We start from the raw sequence: 18,009 nt of genomic DNA on the forward strand, positions 1-18,009 counted from the left end.
CTATATTTCTCCATCAAGCTTCTAATGAGAAATATCGCTTCCACAATTGAACGATCGGGCATGAAGTCAAATTGATTAAGAGAGATAGAAGTATCATGACGTAGTTGATGCTCCACAACTTTCTCCCACAACTTCATAGTATGGCTCATGAGTTTAATTCCCTTATAGTTTGATCCAACTCTGTATATCTCCCTTATTTTTAAAAATAAGTACTAAAATACTCCTCCTCCATTCATCATACATTTTCTTTGAGTTTAGAATCTTATTAAATAATTTAGTTAACCATGCCACTCCCATATCTCTCAAATACTTCCACACTTCAATTGGTATTCCATCGGGTCTACAAGCTTTACCCACTTTCATTCTCTTAAATGTTTTATTTACTTATAAAGATCTAGTCCTTATAGTATAATTCACATTCTTTTCTATTGCTCTATAGTCTATATTCACGCTATTACCATTTTCACTATTATTAAAGAGACCATTAAAATAATTTATCAATCTTTCTTTAATGTCCTCATCTTTCCCCAACACTTTTCCTTCTTTATCCTTAATGCACCTAACTTGATTGAGATCTTGACATTTTCTTTATCTCCTCCTTACTAATCTCCAAATATCTTTCTCCCCTTCTTTAGTTTCAAGTTTCTCATATAACTTTTCAAAGGCTTGTGCTCTTGCTTGATTAACTGCCTTTTTTGCCTCTTTCTTTGCTATATTGTACTGTTCATATGTCTTATTATTATCACATTTAGGTAATTTCTTATACAATTCTCTTTTTCTCTTCACTGCCTTTTGTACTTCCTCATTCCACCACCATCTCTCTTTTGAGGGTGGTTTATGTCCTTTAGACTCTCCAAGTACTTTTCTAGCTACGTCTCTAATCTTTGATGCCATCTGTATTTACATATCATTGGTCTCCATATCTAGCTTTCATGCTTCGGACTCAAAAAGCTCATTTTTGAACTTCACTTGCTTTACTTCTTTGAACTTCCACCACTTTGTTCGAGCTACACTATTTCTTCTGACCTTATTTGAATTGTTCCTAAACTTGACATTCAATACTACTAACCGATGTTGACTTGTTAAAGCCTCTCCTATAATGACCTTGCAATCATTGCATAGAGCTTTATTTGTCTTTCTGTTTAAGAGAAAGTCAATTTGGCTTATATGTTGCCCACTTTTAAAATTCACTAAATGTGACTCTTTTTTATAAAGTAGGTATTTGCCAGTATTAGATCGTATGTTATAGCAAAATCCAGGATGCTTTTTCTCTCCTTATTTCGACTGTCAAAACCAAAACCTGCATGAATATTCTCATAACCTTGCCTATCACTTCCTACATGTCCATTCAAATCTCCACCAATAAAAACATTCTCTTCATTCGGTATGCTTGACATTAAATCATCTATATCTTCCCAAAACTTTTGTTTACTCTCACTATCTTGTCTTATTTGTGGGGCATAAGCACTAATTAAATTTATTATTTCTCCTTCTAGTACTAGTTTTCCTAGTATAATTATATCTCATACTCTTTTCATAGCTATTACAGCGTCTTTCAATGTCCTGTCTATGATTATGCCCACTCCGCTCTTGTTTATCTCCTTTTCGGCAAACCACAGTTTGTACCCTGAATTACCCACTTCCTTGCTTTTCTCTCCTACCCATTTAGTCTCCTGAATGCAAGTAATATTCACCATTCTCCTTTCCAAAGTATCCACAAGCTTTATTAATTTTCCTGTAAGTGATTGAACATTCCAAGTACCAACCCTGATCCTCCTTCTATCATGTTCCTTCCTAATTGGTCTCATTCTATGATATCTTCTATTGTTTTTTATGTATATTTTGTGTTCTGTTCCACTATTTATTATACTATCTGTCATATAGACTAACTTCTTTACCCACACCCGTCTATGATATGGGAACCCTTACTTACTTAACGCCACACCCGAGCGTCGGTATGGCGCGTCGCTTTCGGTGAACGCCCTACATTCTTACATATTTCTCACTATACCCTGGCTCCGATGTAGCGCATCGTAAGTAGAGGACGCCCCAACGTTTATATCATTTGAATCCATATCATAAGGTATGACGAAATTTTTACGCTGGTTGTCACTTACCGCAACCCTCATTATTTATCTAGACTTGGGACTAGCTAAGCGCAAACTACTTAGACAGAGTTAAAAAATAAATTAAACATAATGTAATTACATCATAAATTAAGAGCAAACCAAATGTATTTCTTTATTATAAATGGCATCTATTACTCATTTATAAAAATTAATTTATAAACTAAATTTGCGTTTACACGTTTAATAAACTACTAATGCTAAATAGATAATATGAAAAATTTTGTAGATATTATTTTTTAATATTTTAAATAATAATAATAATTTTATAAAAAAAATAATGTGAATGAAAATTTTATTATTTTAAAGTAATGTTTATAAGAAAAAATAATAAACAAGTACTGAAAAAATATTAATTAAAATAATATTTATAACAATGTTCTTCCGAAGTAAATAGTAGCCGTGCAAGATATCCAACTAATCAGATCTAAGAAAAATTGAAGACACACCGGCATAGGAAACAACAATGGGTTATAGGCAAAATAGTACTTCCACTATTTTTAAGAATAATAAAAATTTGCTCTATTTTAATATATAGTAATAATTTAAGGAGGAATGTTGTCATCTAGAATGAAAGGGAAGTCAAGAGAATATTTTAGCATGTCTTTTCAATTTATTTAAAATTTTAATGTTATTTTAAATTTATTTATTTTTATTAAATTGATTAAGAAATAAATGTGAAGAAAAATGATTACTTAAAAAGTTTATTATCATTAAATAAATACTTAAAAATCTACGTCCAAAAGGGGCAAATGATATAGCACGTACGTAGAAGGAGAGTTAAAAATAATGAAAAGGCACAAACTGTCAAAGCAAAAAAATATAAAAAAACAAAAATTGGACACAATACACAAGAGAACCTTCCATGATATGGACGCGAGCGCCACGTTTTTCACCTGCCAAAAGGGGCTAATACCGTCATTACACAAACCACGCTCCTGCATTTTTTTTTTCTTTGAAAATGAAGGCGCGAAAACCTCACAAGTCTCCCGCGCCTTCCCGACTACGGACCAACCCTGAACCCTCTTTATTCTTCCGCTCATCGCCCTCCCGTCCTCCCTTCCATGCGCCCTCCCTCACTTCAGCAATGCACCACCCCAACCAGCCTCACATCTCCCCCGCCACTCCCGGCGGCTCCCCCTCCTCATCATCTTTCGATTTCAACAAGCGTGTCAAGAAACAACGAGGTAACTACAACTGTGGCCGCTGTGGTCTACCCAAAAAAGGCCACTCCTGCCACATTCCTCCTGCCGCAACCACCACTCCAACTTCCGCCGACTCATCTGCTTCCGTCTCCACCTCTACCTCTCGCCCCAACCCGCCGTCGCGTCAGCAGTACTCTCACCTCCGTAGAGCTCTCTCGTTTGACGATATTGATTTCCGATGCGACTCGCCGGAGTCTGAAATGGATGAACCGGACTTGGATCTGTTGGTTTCTGGTTCAGGGACGTTGCCGGCAAGCTGTATTTGGGAGGTGCTGAAGAGGCTCCCTCCAGCGGGACTATTGGCGGCGGCCTGGGTGTGCAAGGGCTGGAGGGACACAGCAAGGCGGCTATGGAGGGCGGCTGAGGAGCTCAGGCTGAGGGTTCCACCCAAAGCTCAGCTTGGGTTTGTTGGATCTGTGTTGCAGAAGTGTCCCGGACTTGTTAGACTGAGTCTTAGGATGGAGAGGTTAGGGCTTCTTTCAATGGAACTCTCTTTGATTATATGTTTTATCAGAGCTAGGTTTTTACAGATTATATCCCCCAAATGGGTAGAATGCACATGATCCGGACTAAATAGAAAGCAAATAATAGATGATTGCTTGCTTAATCTACGAGTAAAATGCCCAGAGGATAATATAAGGTCAATGCAAAATTGTAGCGGTACTGTTTGATTTGTAAGTATCAATGCAGGGCACGACGCAGTGCTGTTTGTTTGGCATTTTGTTAGATATATTATCTTCTTGATCAACAATTACAATGAAAAATTTTGCTTTCAGTAGCTTGAAGATTAACAAAGTTAAATTTTAAGTACAAATGATGGCTTCGGTACTCTTTTGGGGCCGTGTTCTACATTTATCTTGCGCGTTTGACATAAATTGACTAACACTGGAAGAATTTATTTTTAATTGGTCTGTGTTCTTCGGGTACTGCAGTGACGTGGATGCGACAATGTTAGCTTGCATTGCTTTTTCTTGCCCCAACCTCGAGTGTATGGAGATTTCCACATCTGATACTGCAGTTAATCGGATAACTGGGTAAAAATTTCTTCATTATTTTGCCGATCACTGCTTGATGATTTGATCTTTTGTGTCTGCTTCTCTATTGCTTTTCGTGTTAAGTCTGGATCTCTCAAGTGAGCCGGTCTCCTGGCAGAAAATGATCTACATCTGTATAGTATTTGCATTACTGCTGAGATAATGTTAGCTAAGATGATGCTAATGTCAAAATGAAGGATTAAATGAAGTTATTGTGACTTTTTAGAGGAGCTCAATCCTATTATATTTAGAATGGGTGGTTGGTGATATGTGCAATTACCTCAATCATGTTGTACGTGCATTTACCTCAATTTTGTGTTCATTGTCATAGCTGATAATTTGCCTTTTGCCATTGTTCTTGTTCCAGTAATAGTCAATTCTAGGTTTAGAAGGCTTTATTTTATTCTAGGTTTTAATTCCCCGAATTAGGTTGTAAAGTTTTGTGTGGAAGTGGAACCACATGTTCTTAGCAGATTCCACACACTGCGGAGGATTGAACCACTTCAATGTTTTTGTTATTCCAATGGTAAATTTGCTACTCTGGGTTACATCATTTTTTTTTTTTCCTGTTTCCTACCCTCTGTTGTGATGCAAGAGAAGAGTGAGTTTTCTGGATGATTAATACTGTAATGATAATTGGGTCTATTTTTTAAATGCAGTGATGAATTGAGTCGATTTGTTGCTGATAAACGATGCCTTACAAGCCTTAAGATGGAAGGATGTTCAAATCTTGGAGGTTTTGTCCTCTGTTCCTCAAGTCTGTCCACACTTTGGCTTTCAGATCTGCATTCTTTATCTAAGACGGTAATTTTTTTTATTTGTTTTTCTTTTTATGTGAATTGGTGCTATCCTTCTTTACTACTATTTGGAAAAAAAGTGCAATTTAGAAAGACATACTGGCATTTAAGTAAATTCCTTTCTACTTATCTGCATCCCCTTTTTGTAGGTCTTTAACTGTCCCAATTTGAAAGAGGTTTCCCTAGATTTTTCTCGCCAGGAAAATGATAATTCTGACCTTATTTCCATGGTTGATGCATTGGGAAGGAGTTGCTCTAGATTACAAAATATACACATTGCATCAGTTCAGCTTTCTCACACTGTTGTGCTTGCTCTTACAGCCGCAAACTTAAGGTTAGTTGAACAAATTTGTTATCATGGTCAGTTTTGTTATTTATGGTGTGTGAACGCAAAGTAATATTTGTTTGTTGAAATTTTGAAATTGCTATGACCTTGCTTTGTGTAATCTTATGCTTCGTTATACATTCAGCTTAGAAAATTATCAATGGATTTGCATTGTTGAAATGGATGTGTTTCTGTGATAATGATTGTTTGGTTGCTCTATGGTTTTAGGGGGCTGCGAATGCTTTCACTTGTTCTTGGAACTGATATCACAGACGCGTCTGTTGCTGCCATTGCATCGAGCTATTCAAAATTAGAATTGCTTGATCTAAGTGGGTATGTATTGGGCCACCATTGTTGCTCGGGCATCAGTCCATTTTCCATATCACATTGCTAATGTTGCAATTTGGTTTTAGGTCTAGCATCAGCGATAGTGGTATTGGTATGATATGCAATGTGTTCCCTGCAACACTGTCAAGACTCCTCCTTGCTCTTTGTCCAAACATAACTTCAAGTATGCTTCATGTCCAAGCCCCAAATCTTTAATGACTTGGATTCTATATTTGTTACATGCCTTCATGTTTACCATACATGGTCTTCAGTTAATTCTACTGTTGTTTGCATCTCTCAGGTGGAATTCAATTTGCTACAGCTCAGTTGCCTCTTCTTGAACTCATGGACTGTGGAATGACCATATGTGACCCAAGTTCTCAGTGTCTAACCTCTGATGGAAGTGGAGATTGTGAGTTGCAGACAACATTTCAGAACAAATTACACCTGGTATGCCAGAAGCTCATTATAAAACATGGCCGTTTGAAGAAACTAAGCTTATGGGGCTGTTCGGGCTTAGATGTGAGAATTTTTTTTTTTTTTTTCCTGAAAAGTATAGTGTGTGGCAGTGGTATTGGTTTATATTTTTTCTAATTCTCATTTTGTGAACTTAAATTGCAGTCTTTATATTTAAATTGCCCAGAACTTAATGATTTGAATCTGAACTCTTGTAGAAACTTGGATCCAGGTATTTGCGCTCATTTTCAGCTGATAATATTTTGAGAACTGGCGTTTGCTTTTCCCCCCTAATCAGTCAATGATTAAGTTAATTGATTATGATGCTTATATCTGCAGAAAGATTACTTCTTCAGTGCCCCAGTTTAGAAAGTGTGTATGCCTCAGGTTGTCAAAAATTGTTGATCAGAGCCATTCAAAGCCAGGTGAATTTTTCTTGGAGTTCAACTTTAATTATTTGATTCATGGTGATAATTGTGGTTTGTGGGTTCTCTTGGCCTGTGAGAGTTGATGTGCACAAGCCTTCCATGTTACCTGATTAAAGTAAAGTTGCGAAAAAGAAGTATAAACCTTGTATAGTTGCTTGATGATAGTTTGATTCTCATTCAATTGTGATTATTCATCAAGCAAAAGCTGATTTTTAGGATCTTCCACTGTCGGGCCTCTGTGAATTCTCTTCCTGGTTATGGAGATGCTTTAGTGGAAATGCAAAGGGTGTTTTCTATCTTGTTACTTTTAAAACAAGTCACTGCGCACACAACATCGGAAGTATGGTTGTAGAGAATAGCTCTATTTAAATGATTAATTACCTTCCCACTTCATTAAGAGAAGTGATTTTTATTCAATAAATTTGAAAACCTGTTGGAAATGGATCTCGGTCATTTTGTACATGGCATGGAATGAAATTGCTTCAACTGGTGACAATTTTTTTCAATTTCATTCATCTTATTTGCTGAAATTTTAATCATCAGGCATTCTTGCTATTTAAGATCTTAATTTAGCATCGACACCTTTTATTTACATTCTAGCACAAATACAACACATGTTGAAGATTTAATAAATATTATTGAAGTTACGTCTATAATCATAAGGGTTATGATTCTCACTCCTCGACTGTTGGACATGTCAGCAGGTCAATAATTTTGATGCCGCAGAAAACCATTGCCCAAGTAAACGTCTAGCTGATAGCTCAAAGAGGGTTCGCGTCCCGCATTTTCTCAGTCAACAGGTCAGTTGATATCCCTCACCCGTTTATCCCTACGGGGTATGAGTAGATTTATTGGTGCTTGGGGTGCTTCACTTGTCACAAAAAACAAAAAGAAAAAGCTGCACTTGGGCTGGGTTATGGCACTATTCCCTACGCTCGATTTGAGCAATACCTCATATTTAGTAAGGGCTGGGCAAGTTTAACGTCGCTCATTCACGCTAAAATTATGGACATATTTCGTATATTTCATTGTATTTTTATATAATTGGGTTATCATTGAACCATGAATTAAGAATGATTGACAATTAGGCTTGAATTGATATATAAAAAATATAGGTCTGGTTGGGTTCTGCTGTAACCTGATTCAATCTAGATATCGAACATGTCTCTATAGGAGTACAAAAATTGAATATTATGTAGCCATGAACAACAGTGCACATCTTTTCTTGTGATTGTTCTGTGTGATTACAAGAGCCATCATAAATTCAAGATATTTTCTAGAATATGTTTGGATTAAGCTGTCTTACATCAGTCTTTCTACCTTGTAGCCACTTGATGATTATAAGAAGAGAAGGAGGATTGGAGTTAGTCCTTGCAATGTGGTTGTAGACTAATAATGTGTACCAGAAAATTTTCTTACTGTACACAGTATTTGATGTACCCTGTGAATCGATATGTTTTATAATTGTTCAAAATGGCGGTGTGGGTCAGCTGCCTTGTAGAATTGCCTTTTCCTCAACACAGAATTGTTTAGTTTCAAAGGGAAAACAGTAATGTATTGGGAGTTCTCACTGCTATTCATTTGTGGAATAAAAATCAATGTATCAGTGCAGTGTTCAAGCTGTTGCACCAAAATTTGTACAAGAGCTTTGAGTTGATCCTTCATGGCCATTACTATTTACCAGTATTAAAAGTGTTGCGGCTCGTGAGCAATGGCGATGTTGCTTGGAAAAAATAAAGAACTTAGTCCTTGAAATTATTGGGGAAAAAAAAAAAAGACCATGAGTGACTTGGCCTCGGGGAAAACATTCTAATGTGTAATAATAGATCTTTCAGCAATCAATCGTCGTACGTATTTATTTTAAAATTTGTCCGTTGGCGTTTCTTGGGCGATGGGCTTATTACCAAACTTGACCCGCCCTAGAAATATGGTATCCAATCTACCCTAGCTAGATCCAGCTCGAAAGTAAAACCCATTTTCCAAATCCGACTTTTGACGGAACGGATCCTTGTTACCCATCATTGAGACAATGACAGGGAGGGATGGATGCCAATGGGTCAGGATTTCTTTGATATTCTATAACGGATTCGAATACTGAATTATTTATTTTTTTTAAATGTAATGTATTACTGAATTTAACACCATGTTTGGATAATGGATAAAAAAAAAAAAAAATAAAAGAAAATAATTTTAAGATATTTTTTTATTTAATAAATTTTTTTATTTCTTTAATAAAAAAAATAAAAAAATTAAATTTATATAAAAAAAAATATATATTTATCTTCTATTTTTTTAGTGTCATTCCCTTTTTCTTTCCTAAAATTTATACAAACATAGATTTAATGATTATATTGTATTTGAATTGAATTTTATATTAAATATCTGATATATATATATGTTTTATAATTTTATTAATAAATTTTGAGATATTATAAAATTTAAATATTTTTATAAATTTATTAAATTTTAAAGTATAAATTATTAATAAAATATATTTTTATAAATTATAAATTTAATATATAAAATTAAATAAATTCAATTAAAACAAATATAAATAAAAATAAAATTTAATTAAATTTAAAAATAAATTCAAATAACAATACATTATTCCATTATTCTCCAACAATAACTTCATTTATAGGGACGAAAAAGATCAAGATGTTCTAAAAATCTAGCAATCTTAAGCCAATGGAAGTTTCACATGTAGGTCTGTTCAGCGCTTCAGTACACGTGTCTTCATCGGAGCATAATTCGTTCAGCTTCAGTCTCGTTCTCCTTCTGCTTCCTACTTTTGTTCGTTTGCGTTTTCTGTTTCTCGCTCAACCTGTGTTTTCGTTTGTTACGATTTAGCAATGGAAGTCTGTTCACTTTCGACGACCTCAAGAAGCTATCTGTCTTCTCCTTCAACAGGTCTCTCTCTGTCTCTGGATTTTGTTGCTTTGCGATCAGTAGCACGGCCTCTCACAATAATAGAATTGTATTTCAATCTTGAATATTGTTAATCCTGTGATTTTTTTTCAATCGATAATTCTCGTTAGTTATTTCGTTTTAGCTCCGATCATTTTGCATCTATTCGTGCCTTTTTGTTTTGTTTGATTTTGTTTGTGATTGTATATGGAGTATAAATGTGTGAAATTTGCAGAGTCGCTGTTGCTTAAGAGGCTTAGACTTCCTTTACGGCATCAATGTTTACCATCCATTTCATTGAGACGCATTGGATCTCTAGTTTACAAGGAAAACTCTGCGAAGGTTATTAATATTATTTATCTTTTTCGAATCGTCGTTCTTAGTTTTGCATTTGCACCTTTCTGTTTTAAAACTGGGTGAAAATTTTGAGTAGTTCTTTATTTGCAACATCAATTTGTAGTTTGATATCTATGGTATCAGGTTTTCTGCAGCCTAAAGAGGGAAATTTCCATTATAGAGGCCAGGTATGTGCCTTTTTGTCTAGAATCAGACATATTTTGTAATATGATGTCTTCTTGCATGCATATTTCTCAGCTCAAATTTGAAGTCATGACGTGATCTTCAAATTTCAGTACATCCATTCTCCATTTTCCTTGTTTGTTATGCTCTGGAGAGTATTTATAAGCAATCTATTAGATTGTTGTGGTGTATGCATTGATCTCAGAGCAAGTTAGATAGCAAATGAGAAAAAGAAACGAGAGCATTAAAAGTATTCTCTCCATCAATGACTATGGGTGTTTTTGGCAATGATTTGATTGTTTTCCCAAGGAAATTTTGGGTGTTCAAGGGTCAATTTGAAATTCACCAAAATACAGCTCAACTGAACCTTACCCAATTTACTTGGGGTTATATTTGTGAATATTTATCTATCTTCTTCATTAATGGCTACTGTTGCTTCTATTGCCTTGCAGTTCCATGGACGAGATATATGATGCTTTAGTTGAGCGCCTTGTTCCTACTGCAGCAGCAGCATCAAATCCTAATCTGAAGTAAGTTCTAGACCCTTTAATGTAGAAGTAATATGCACTTGATATCTTTTATGATTGGTTTCACAGCTTGGTAAAGTTGCTTGTGGGTCACATCTCTTTCTGCTCATTCTGTTTTATTAGAACTGAAGTTGTTTGAAGTAATAAATTCAGTTTTCCATAATGGCAGGAAAATTTGTACTGCATATATGTTTCTTGTGGACCCACTGCTCTACACGGATCTCCCTCTCTCTCTCTCTCTCTCTCTCTCTCTCTCCACACATGTGCACATACTGCTTTGAAAATAAAATCATCTATGTTTTTCCTAGCACTTGGAATCTGTTTTTTTGGATGTAGCTGGGCAGGGATTGGCTTAGGTCACCTAGCCTTGATTTTTTCAAGAAATTACTTAACCTAAAAGTTGCAGCTTAGAGAGTCCCAAGAATAGTTTAATAACTCTAGCACACCCCCATGCAAATGCCCACTGAGCTTGAATCATGAACAAGCACAAGCCCTTGTACTAAAATGTTTAATTAAGGCACCAAATATTTGAATCCTGAACCTTTTGGTTTGAGAGGCTCTAATACCATGTTAAGAAACTACTCAATCTAAAAGCTCAAGCTTGTAGATGAGCTGATGAGGGTTGCAAAAATATTTTCATATCTCTAATAGATTTTACCCGGATTATGTAAAGACATTTTAATATTCTAATTTTAACTTGTATAAAAATATACAATTTTCCATCTTTGAAAATATGGCAATTTTTTTAAAATCTTCCTTTAATCTTAATTCTGCACAATAGTATTCAAAATGTAATATATATGCATATACCCTTTAAATAATAATGCGTACAAATATAAATTTTAATAATTCATAAATTATAAAGATAAACAGTACTTTTAAACCGGGATATCTACCCTAACCATTGTCTCAGCTTGTCATCCTGATCTCTTAACAGGGTGGGAATGAGAATGGCAAAATGCATTGTGCCTCATCAAGCCTCATTGCATTCCTATAAAGAACATAGTTTTTTTCTAGTCTTATTTTTCTATTCTGTAAAGAGTCTTTTTTTTGTCCCCATGGACCCCACCTAAAATAAATGCAGACATATTGTAGGCTTGGCTGGTCCTCCTGGTGCTGGAAAGAGCACTTTGGGTTCTGAGGTAGTGCGACGCATAAATGAGTTATGGCCTCAAAAAGCTTCTTCATTTGATTCTCAAGTTAAGCCTCCTGATGTTGCTGCAATTCTTCCCATGGATGGGTTCCATCTATATCGTTCCCAACTTGATGCAATGGAGGTTAAGCTTGCTCTATGTCTCTTCACTTTAGCTATTGGAAATTGTTTTAGGTGTTTTACAGTAAATTTTTTGATGTTCCTGTATTTTAGAATCCAGAGGAAGCCCATGCAAGAAGGGGAGGTGAGCTTCAAGTATTAAATATTTGCCATTGAAAGATACTTTTCCTGTTCAAGTGTTAATAAAACAATGGTTAATTCAGCTCCCTGGACATTTGCTCCAACTCTACTGCTTGAATGTCTAAAGAAACTGAGAAATGAGGTGAGTGGGCACCTCTGTTGTGAAGATACAAAGTTTCCCTCTCTTATCTTGAAATGTTTGTGGGAGAGTACTGTGTATTGATATGTGATATTTAATTGTATGTTAATCTGTTGCAAGGTGCAATATTGGCAGCTTTTTTTTCTAATTAGCAACAAAATTTTCAGGGATCAGTTTATGCACCATCATTTGATCATGGTATTGGAGATCCTGTTGAAGATGATATCTTTGTGAGCCTTCAGTAAGTATTACGTAATTTACTCCTTTCTCATGCATAATCCTGTCAATGAAACCTTTGTTTTTGCAAATTAGGCTGCTTGTTGATGCTTTTGTTGTCCATGGATTCTTATGGGTGATGTTAGAGCTTATTAACTGATCCCATTGATACCGCACAGGCATTAAGTGCATGCACACTATCTAATATGGCAACCTTTGTAAAATTGAAAAAAACATACAATGCTGGCCTGAAATAGATGGGGAAGCACAGGCAGCTAAATAGCGCAAAAGGAACAGCCTTACTACCATAAACTTAATTGTTGTACTAAGATGTTAATCAGGTCTTTGAACCGATATATGTGAACACTGCAAGCAATCTTGAACTGTATTGTGTTGCAATATAGGTGAAATACCTTTCTCAATATAAATGCTATTATAACCAAAAAACTCTGGAGCAATAAAGATGAAAGTTGTAGTTCATGATGCAACAATGATACTTACATTGTTTTTCTTTGCAGGCATAAAGTGGTCATTGTTGAGGGGAACTATCTTTTGTTGGAAGAAGAGGTTTGGAAGGATATATCATCTATGTTTGATGAGAAGTGGTAAGTATTATGTTTGTACCTGACCATTATACTACAGTGAAGACTAGGAATAAGATGCTTAATGTTTTTTATAGTTTGAAGCCTAGTCTTTATACGTTTGATGGTGAATATCTCCATTTGTAAGTTTTGAGATTCTGCTGCTGGGTGCTTTTATCTTGTAATTTAGATTAGTGTTTTATAATCTCATACATCAATTTTCCTGCTTTGAAATAATGCATCGAAAGTGCATCAGGCTATCAACTTTTAGCCGTCTTTATAGGTGACTATCATCCCATGACATTGGCCTTGCAAGAATTAAGAAGTTTAATTTAGAAAGGTCAAATATTATGTTTATAGTGTTTCTTTATTTTTCAGTTTTCCTTTGACACTTTTGAATGGTCAGCACTGTTGGATACTTATTATTCAGACAACTTCACTTTGTGTAGGAGAAGAGAAGTGTCTATGAATTCATTTCAATTTTTTGCTCCATCCTCCATATTTGCACCACCTTCACAGAAAGTCTTAATCATCTTTCTTGGTTTTGGAAACTTGAATTTTGATTTTTATGTGTTGACTGTTTGAATAATCGGTAATTGGTTCTATGAATTCAGTCGAATTTTCTTGTCAATTTTTTGAAGGTTTATAGATGTTGACATTGACAAGGCAATGGAACGAGTTTTAAAAAGACATGTCGCAACAGGTACTGGCACGTTAATTTTATTACTTCCCATACAAGGGAAATGAAAAAGAAACTATTTTTCCTTATTCAAATTTAAATTTTATGTTGTAGCAGGAAAGCCTCCTGATGTTGCTAAGTGGCGGGTAAGCTTTACTTTTGTTGTGAGCCTCAAACTTGCCTTTGTAGTGGTTAGTTTGAATCTATTATGCTGCATGGTTTCTTCAGATTATAGTTTCTTTAACACTAAATTCATCCTGCAGATAGATTATAATGATCGGCCCAATGCAGAGCTTATAATCAAGTCAAAGAAAAATGCAGACTTGGTAATCAGGTCTGTTGATTTCTAAAATCGTGCTGCTTACAATAATAGTGGAGAAATAAGAATGAGGTGGGTTGAGTTTGTTTGCTTTACATTAAATAAAACAACTCTTTCTCTGTGACTAAAATGAAAGAAAGTGTGGTAATGTTTTAGTTTCCATGATTGTTTGACAGAAAAGTTTTCATTATTTTCATCTGATCTTGGTCTTTTTATAACATCTGATTTTGAAGACCATTGATGCACTTAGAATTCTTCCTGCCACTGCTTTGCCCCCCGTCCATTCTGAGGATTCTAACTGTGTGATTATTAATTAGGAATGAACTCCTATGATGCCATGGGGATGCTGCAATATGCACGTGAAAATTTTGGTGATAGGTAGGATCAAATTACATCATTGATCTTTTTTATCCGTAGGAGTAGGGGGGGAGGGGGGGTATTTTTGGTTGGGTATCCATGTTCTGTTCTACATAAAAAATTGGCAAAATGTAGCTTTGAATTGCTGTTAGTGGCAGGAAAACGATTAGAAAATAAGCCCAACGATTTAATTGAAGAGCTTTTCTCAATCTAGAATAAATTTGAGGTAGAACTATGAGTCATCAAGATTTCATCATCATAACTTCCATTTTTGATGCGCACTTTTCAATTCTATTGGGGCTTGGATTGAGATTCTTCTCTATAACTATACAATTAATGTAGTTCTCTTACTTCCAGATACTTCGTGCTCCACCTAGTGGAATTCAAATCAAGCATTCACAGATAGGATGTACCCTTGGAGACAGCAACTTGTAAACATTTAGCTCAAAATAGTTCTTCATATTTTGATATATGTTAACTCAGTTAAGACAGGTTAAGTGGTAATCGTCTCGAGTTGCGAACATCCATCTTTTTTAACTCTTCTTTCTTGATTTTTCTCGTCCTTTTTTTTTTATTTTTCAACGGAGAGCTATTAAGTCATAAACTTTAGTCTAAAGTCAACTCCAGAAAGAAAGCAAAAAAAAAAAAAAAGGGTTTGGCTTCCTTCCAAAATATAAGATGCCATCCAGTTACCGTCCAAACTGCCCAAGCCTGAGAGACAAACGTGACAACCATATGTAAATCTAGAAAATTCCTGCATATACTCTTGAGTAAATATACCCCCGTTAACATGAGACTTTATTTTACATTATGGGATCCATTTCATGTTAGCAGTGGATGTACACCTGTTATATATAAACGAGGAAAGTCTTACTCTTCCTAAATTGGGTGCTGCGTGAAACCACCTAATTATTGTTTAATCTTAATTTTAAGCATTTGTATATAGGTATTTCTTACAAAGTTGTAATATAGATTTATAAGCATATGCGCTATGAATTATGTTTCATTTTTAAATGCTCATACGCCTGTATTCTTGTTAATTGCAAATAAAATTCCTTTCTAATTAATTATCTTTAACTTAATGGAGTTTTAAATTTAAGCTTGAATCGGAGTTAATTATACCTGAAAAATAAAATAAAATTTCTTCTAATAAAAAAAATAATCGGGCTATTTCCTCAAGGGTATATAAGCCTAGATATATTAAAAAATCCAAACATTTTTGCTAATTATGTTTTAATCTAAAAGTTTTAAATTTGACAAAATAGAGAGGTAAGTGTGTTTTTTGATGAAGGGAGCTGGCAGTGCAGATATGATGGTCTAGGTATCGAGAAAGCTGAATGGTAGGGAAAACGGGGAAGTTGGGTTGGGGAGAAGGTTCGATTGTTTAAGCGTGGCGAGGAGGACGAGGCTGGGTTCTGAGTGTATGTTTAGTTTTTAGTTGAGGGTAGGTCTAGTTCAGATAAGTGTTCTGTATTTGGGTCTGCTGGGGATGGTGTGGAGGCTATGGTGGCTCTTTCGGTGGAAATGAGCGGGGTTTGTAATGGTGCTCTAGGAAGCGGTGGGTGTCGTTGTTTGAGGATGTGTTATCGGCAATGGGCTTCGTCGAGATTGGGTTTGTGGCAAGATGGAAGCGACGAGGATTTGGCTTCATGATTGTACTGTGTCGAGGAGAGACGGATTGAACTGTGTCGGAGTTGAGTCTCGTAGGTCTCTGCCTGGGAATCGATTTGAACTGAGGAAGATGAAAATGTGTATATATATATATATATATATATATATATATATATATATATATATATATATATAAAACAATGGTGGCAGACAATTTTTGCTCTTGAATAAGAATTAAGATAAGATTAAATTATTCCGTTTAGAATGCTAAATCTATTTTAAAAATTGAATACAATTTTTATGAATTTTGAATAATTAGACTATTGTCTTAAAATTAAAACTTTTGGATTAAAATGTAAATTAGTGAAAAGGTTTGAATTTATTTTAATTAAGCCAATTATATAAGGTAATGGCAAATGAATTGCATCGGCCGATTTTCAATATTTGCAATAATTTGCTTTTAGGAAGTATCTCATATAAATGGAGTCTTATCCTGATTTTGTAGAAATTATTTTTATGACTTGAATTTTTGATTTCCGGATCATAATATCGAGTAGTTTTACTGTTACATTAAAGTCATGGTTTTGTAAGTCAAAATTCAATCTAATACTTTTAATTTTAAAAATTTAAGTCAAAATAAAATACTAATTAATTGAACATAAAAAAATTATTAATTTTTTTTTTCTCTCTCATGCCCTCACTCTATCTGTTGCATATATCTAAAATTGCCATCTTATCTTAGTGTTTGTCTTATATCAGTTGAACTGTTTTGATCACAAATCCCCTCATTTCACTCTCTTGCTTAAGGTGCTATCAATTCTAGCCCCTCAACTCAATTTTGTTCGATAATTTTAGACTCGCAAATCTTGTAGGCGGCAATCAAGGATTGGAGATTTCTGAAAGCTAGAACGTAAGGACTGGGTGATAGGTCATTGAATGGGCTGGTTTGTACGAGCCCCAAAGGAGAAGAATTGAGTATTCGTTTAGGTTTTTTTGATGTGAAAGAATGTCCATGTTTTAAGTTTTTATAAATGTAGCCTACCAATGGGCAAAAGAAAACACAAAATGAGATTGAATTACTTAAAGTTGAGGATAAGTAAATTGAATGATTTATGAGATTGCACAGAAGAAGGTGAAGCAATTGCTTTTTTTTTTTGGCGCAGTGAAGGTGGAGTAGGAAGAAGGGGTGAGCACAGGGGCGGAACTACTCTCATCACGCGGGTCATCTCTCTCCTAAAATTTTTGAAATTAAAATTTTACTATTTTTCAAAAATTATTATTTGCCTCCTTAAAATTTTTAAAATTAAATTTTTTTTTATAAATTTTAGTATTTTTTTAAAAAGTTACAGATTTCCATTTTAATATTTTTATTTTTGTGTAAATTTTATTCATATTTTTTATTATTTATGATCTCTTTATATTTTATATTTTTATTTTTAACCCCAAGTTAAATGTCTAGTTCTGCCTCTAGGTGAGCGGTTTAGCACATAATGGAGAGAGAGAGAGAGAGAGAGAGAGAGCAGCAAAGGGAAGATAGAGTGAGGAGGGGGGAGTGCTAGATGTAGAACGGGGGAGGTGGGTGGGCAATTAGACAGAGCTAGAAAATTTAATCAGTGAGTTAAAAAACTTATTTTATTCTATTAAATAAAATATTATATATAAAATAATAAATTATTTATTGAGAAAAAAAATAAAAATACATATAAAACTTTAATATATAACAATAATAATTAAGTAAAAAAAGAAAATAATATATTTCATAAAATAATAAATTTTGTCATAATATTAAATTTATAATTATTTTCAATGAGTTTTATTTTTTAGTAGGTGTTTGTGGAAATTTAATATTTTATTTATTTATTTTAATTAGTTAATAATATTTTAATATATTTATATAAAAAAGAATATTTTATTGAATGACTTACTTTTATATATATATATATATTAATTTTGAAATTAAATATACATATTTGTAATCTGAACAATCCAGTTCAATAATAACACTTATCCCATTTTATACATAATAGAACTCTTAAAATATAAATACTCTAATTATCTCTTTC

The 18,009-nt window shown here is 34.3% G+C and overlaps 2 protein-coding genes across 11 annotated transcripts; both read left to right on the plus strand.

Moving 5' to 3' along the window:
* Nucleotides 1–3,072: 3,072 nt before the first annotated feature.
* On the plus strand, nucleotides 3,073–8,362 carry LOC110659655 (F-box/LRR-repeat protein 17). 2 transcript variants are annotated; one of them, XM_058140315.1, is made up of 11 exons: nucleotides 3,073–3,797; nucleotides 4,264–4,365; nucleotides 5,025–5,169; nucleotides 5,312–5,496; nucleotides 5,716–5,820; nucleotides 5,901–5,998; nucleotides 6,116–6,336; nucleotides 6,436–6,502; nucleotides 6,610–6,695; nucleotides 7,400–7,498; nucleotides 8,026–8,362. In XM_058140315.1, exons 1-11 carry the CDS (start codon nucleotides 3,088–3,090, stop codon nucleotides 8,089–8,091), a joined length of 1,884 nt encoding a protein of 627 aa, XP_057996298.1. In that variant the 5' UTR covers nucleotides 3,073–3,087; the 3' UTR covers nucleotides 8,092–8,362. The 2 variants fall into 2 exon arrangements, with proteins under 2 accessions (XP_057996298.1, XP_021673333.2); XM_021817641.2 differs by having other exon boundaries at nucleotides 7,403–7,498.
* Nucleotides 8,363–9,343: 981 nt separating this feature from the next.
* On the plus strand, nucleotides 9,344–16,861 carry LOC110659656 (putative uridine kinase C227.14). Of its 9 annotated transcripts, none has more exons than XM_021817649.2 (14): nucleotides 9,345–9,608; nucleotides 9,841–9,947; nucleotides 10,086–10,129; nucleotides 10,577–10,654; nucleotides 11,736–11,928; nucleotides 12,018–12,048; nucleotides 12,128–12,186; nucleotides 12,351–12,424; nucleotides 12,918–13,004; nucleotides 13,622–13,683; nucleotides 13,774–13,805; nucleotides 13,923–13,993; nucleotides 14,296–14,356; nucleotides 14,693–14,858. In XM_021817649.2, exons 1-13 carry the CDS (start codon nucleotides 9,551–9,553, stop codon nucleotides 14,309–14,311), a joined length of 912 nt encoding a protein of 303 aa, XP_021673341.2. In that variant the 5' UTR covers nucleotides 9,345–9,550; the 3' UTR covers nucleotides 14,312–14,356; nucleotides 14,693–14,858. The 9 variants fall into 9 exon arrangements, 8 of the variants coding, with proteins under 8 accessions (XP_021673334.2, XP_021673341.2, XP_057996299.1 ...); XR_002495761.2 differs by having other exon boundaries at nucleotides 9,346–9,608; nucleotides 13,923–14,050; XM_058140319.1 differs by having other exon boundaries at nucleotides 9,346–9,608; nucleotides 13,777–13,805.
* The last annotated feature ends 1,148 nt before the right edge of the window (nucleotides 16,862–18,009 follow it).

Source organism: Hevea brasiliensis, chromosome 2, assembly GCF_030052815.1.
Source record: "Hevea brasiliensis isolate MT/VB/25A 57/8 chromosome 2, ASM3005281v1, whole genome shotgun sequence".
NCBI classification, from domain to species: domain Eukaryota; kingdom Viridiplantae; phylum Streptophyta; class Magnoliopsida; order Malpighiales; family Euphorbiaceae; genus Hevea; species Hevea brasiliensis.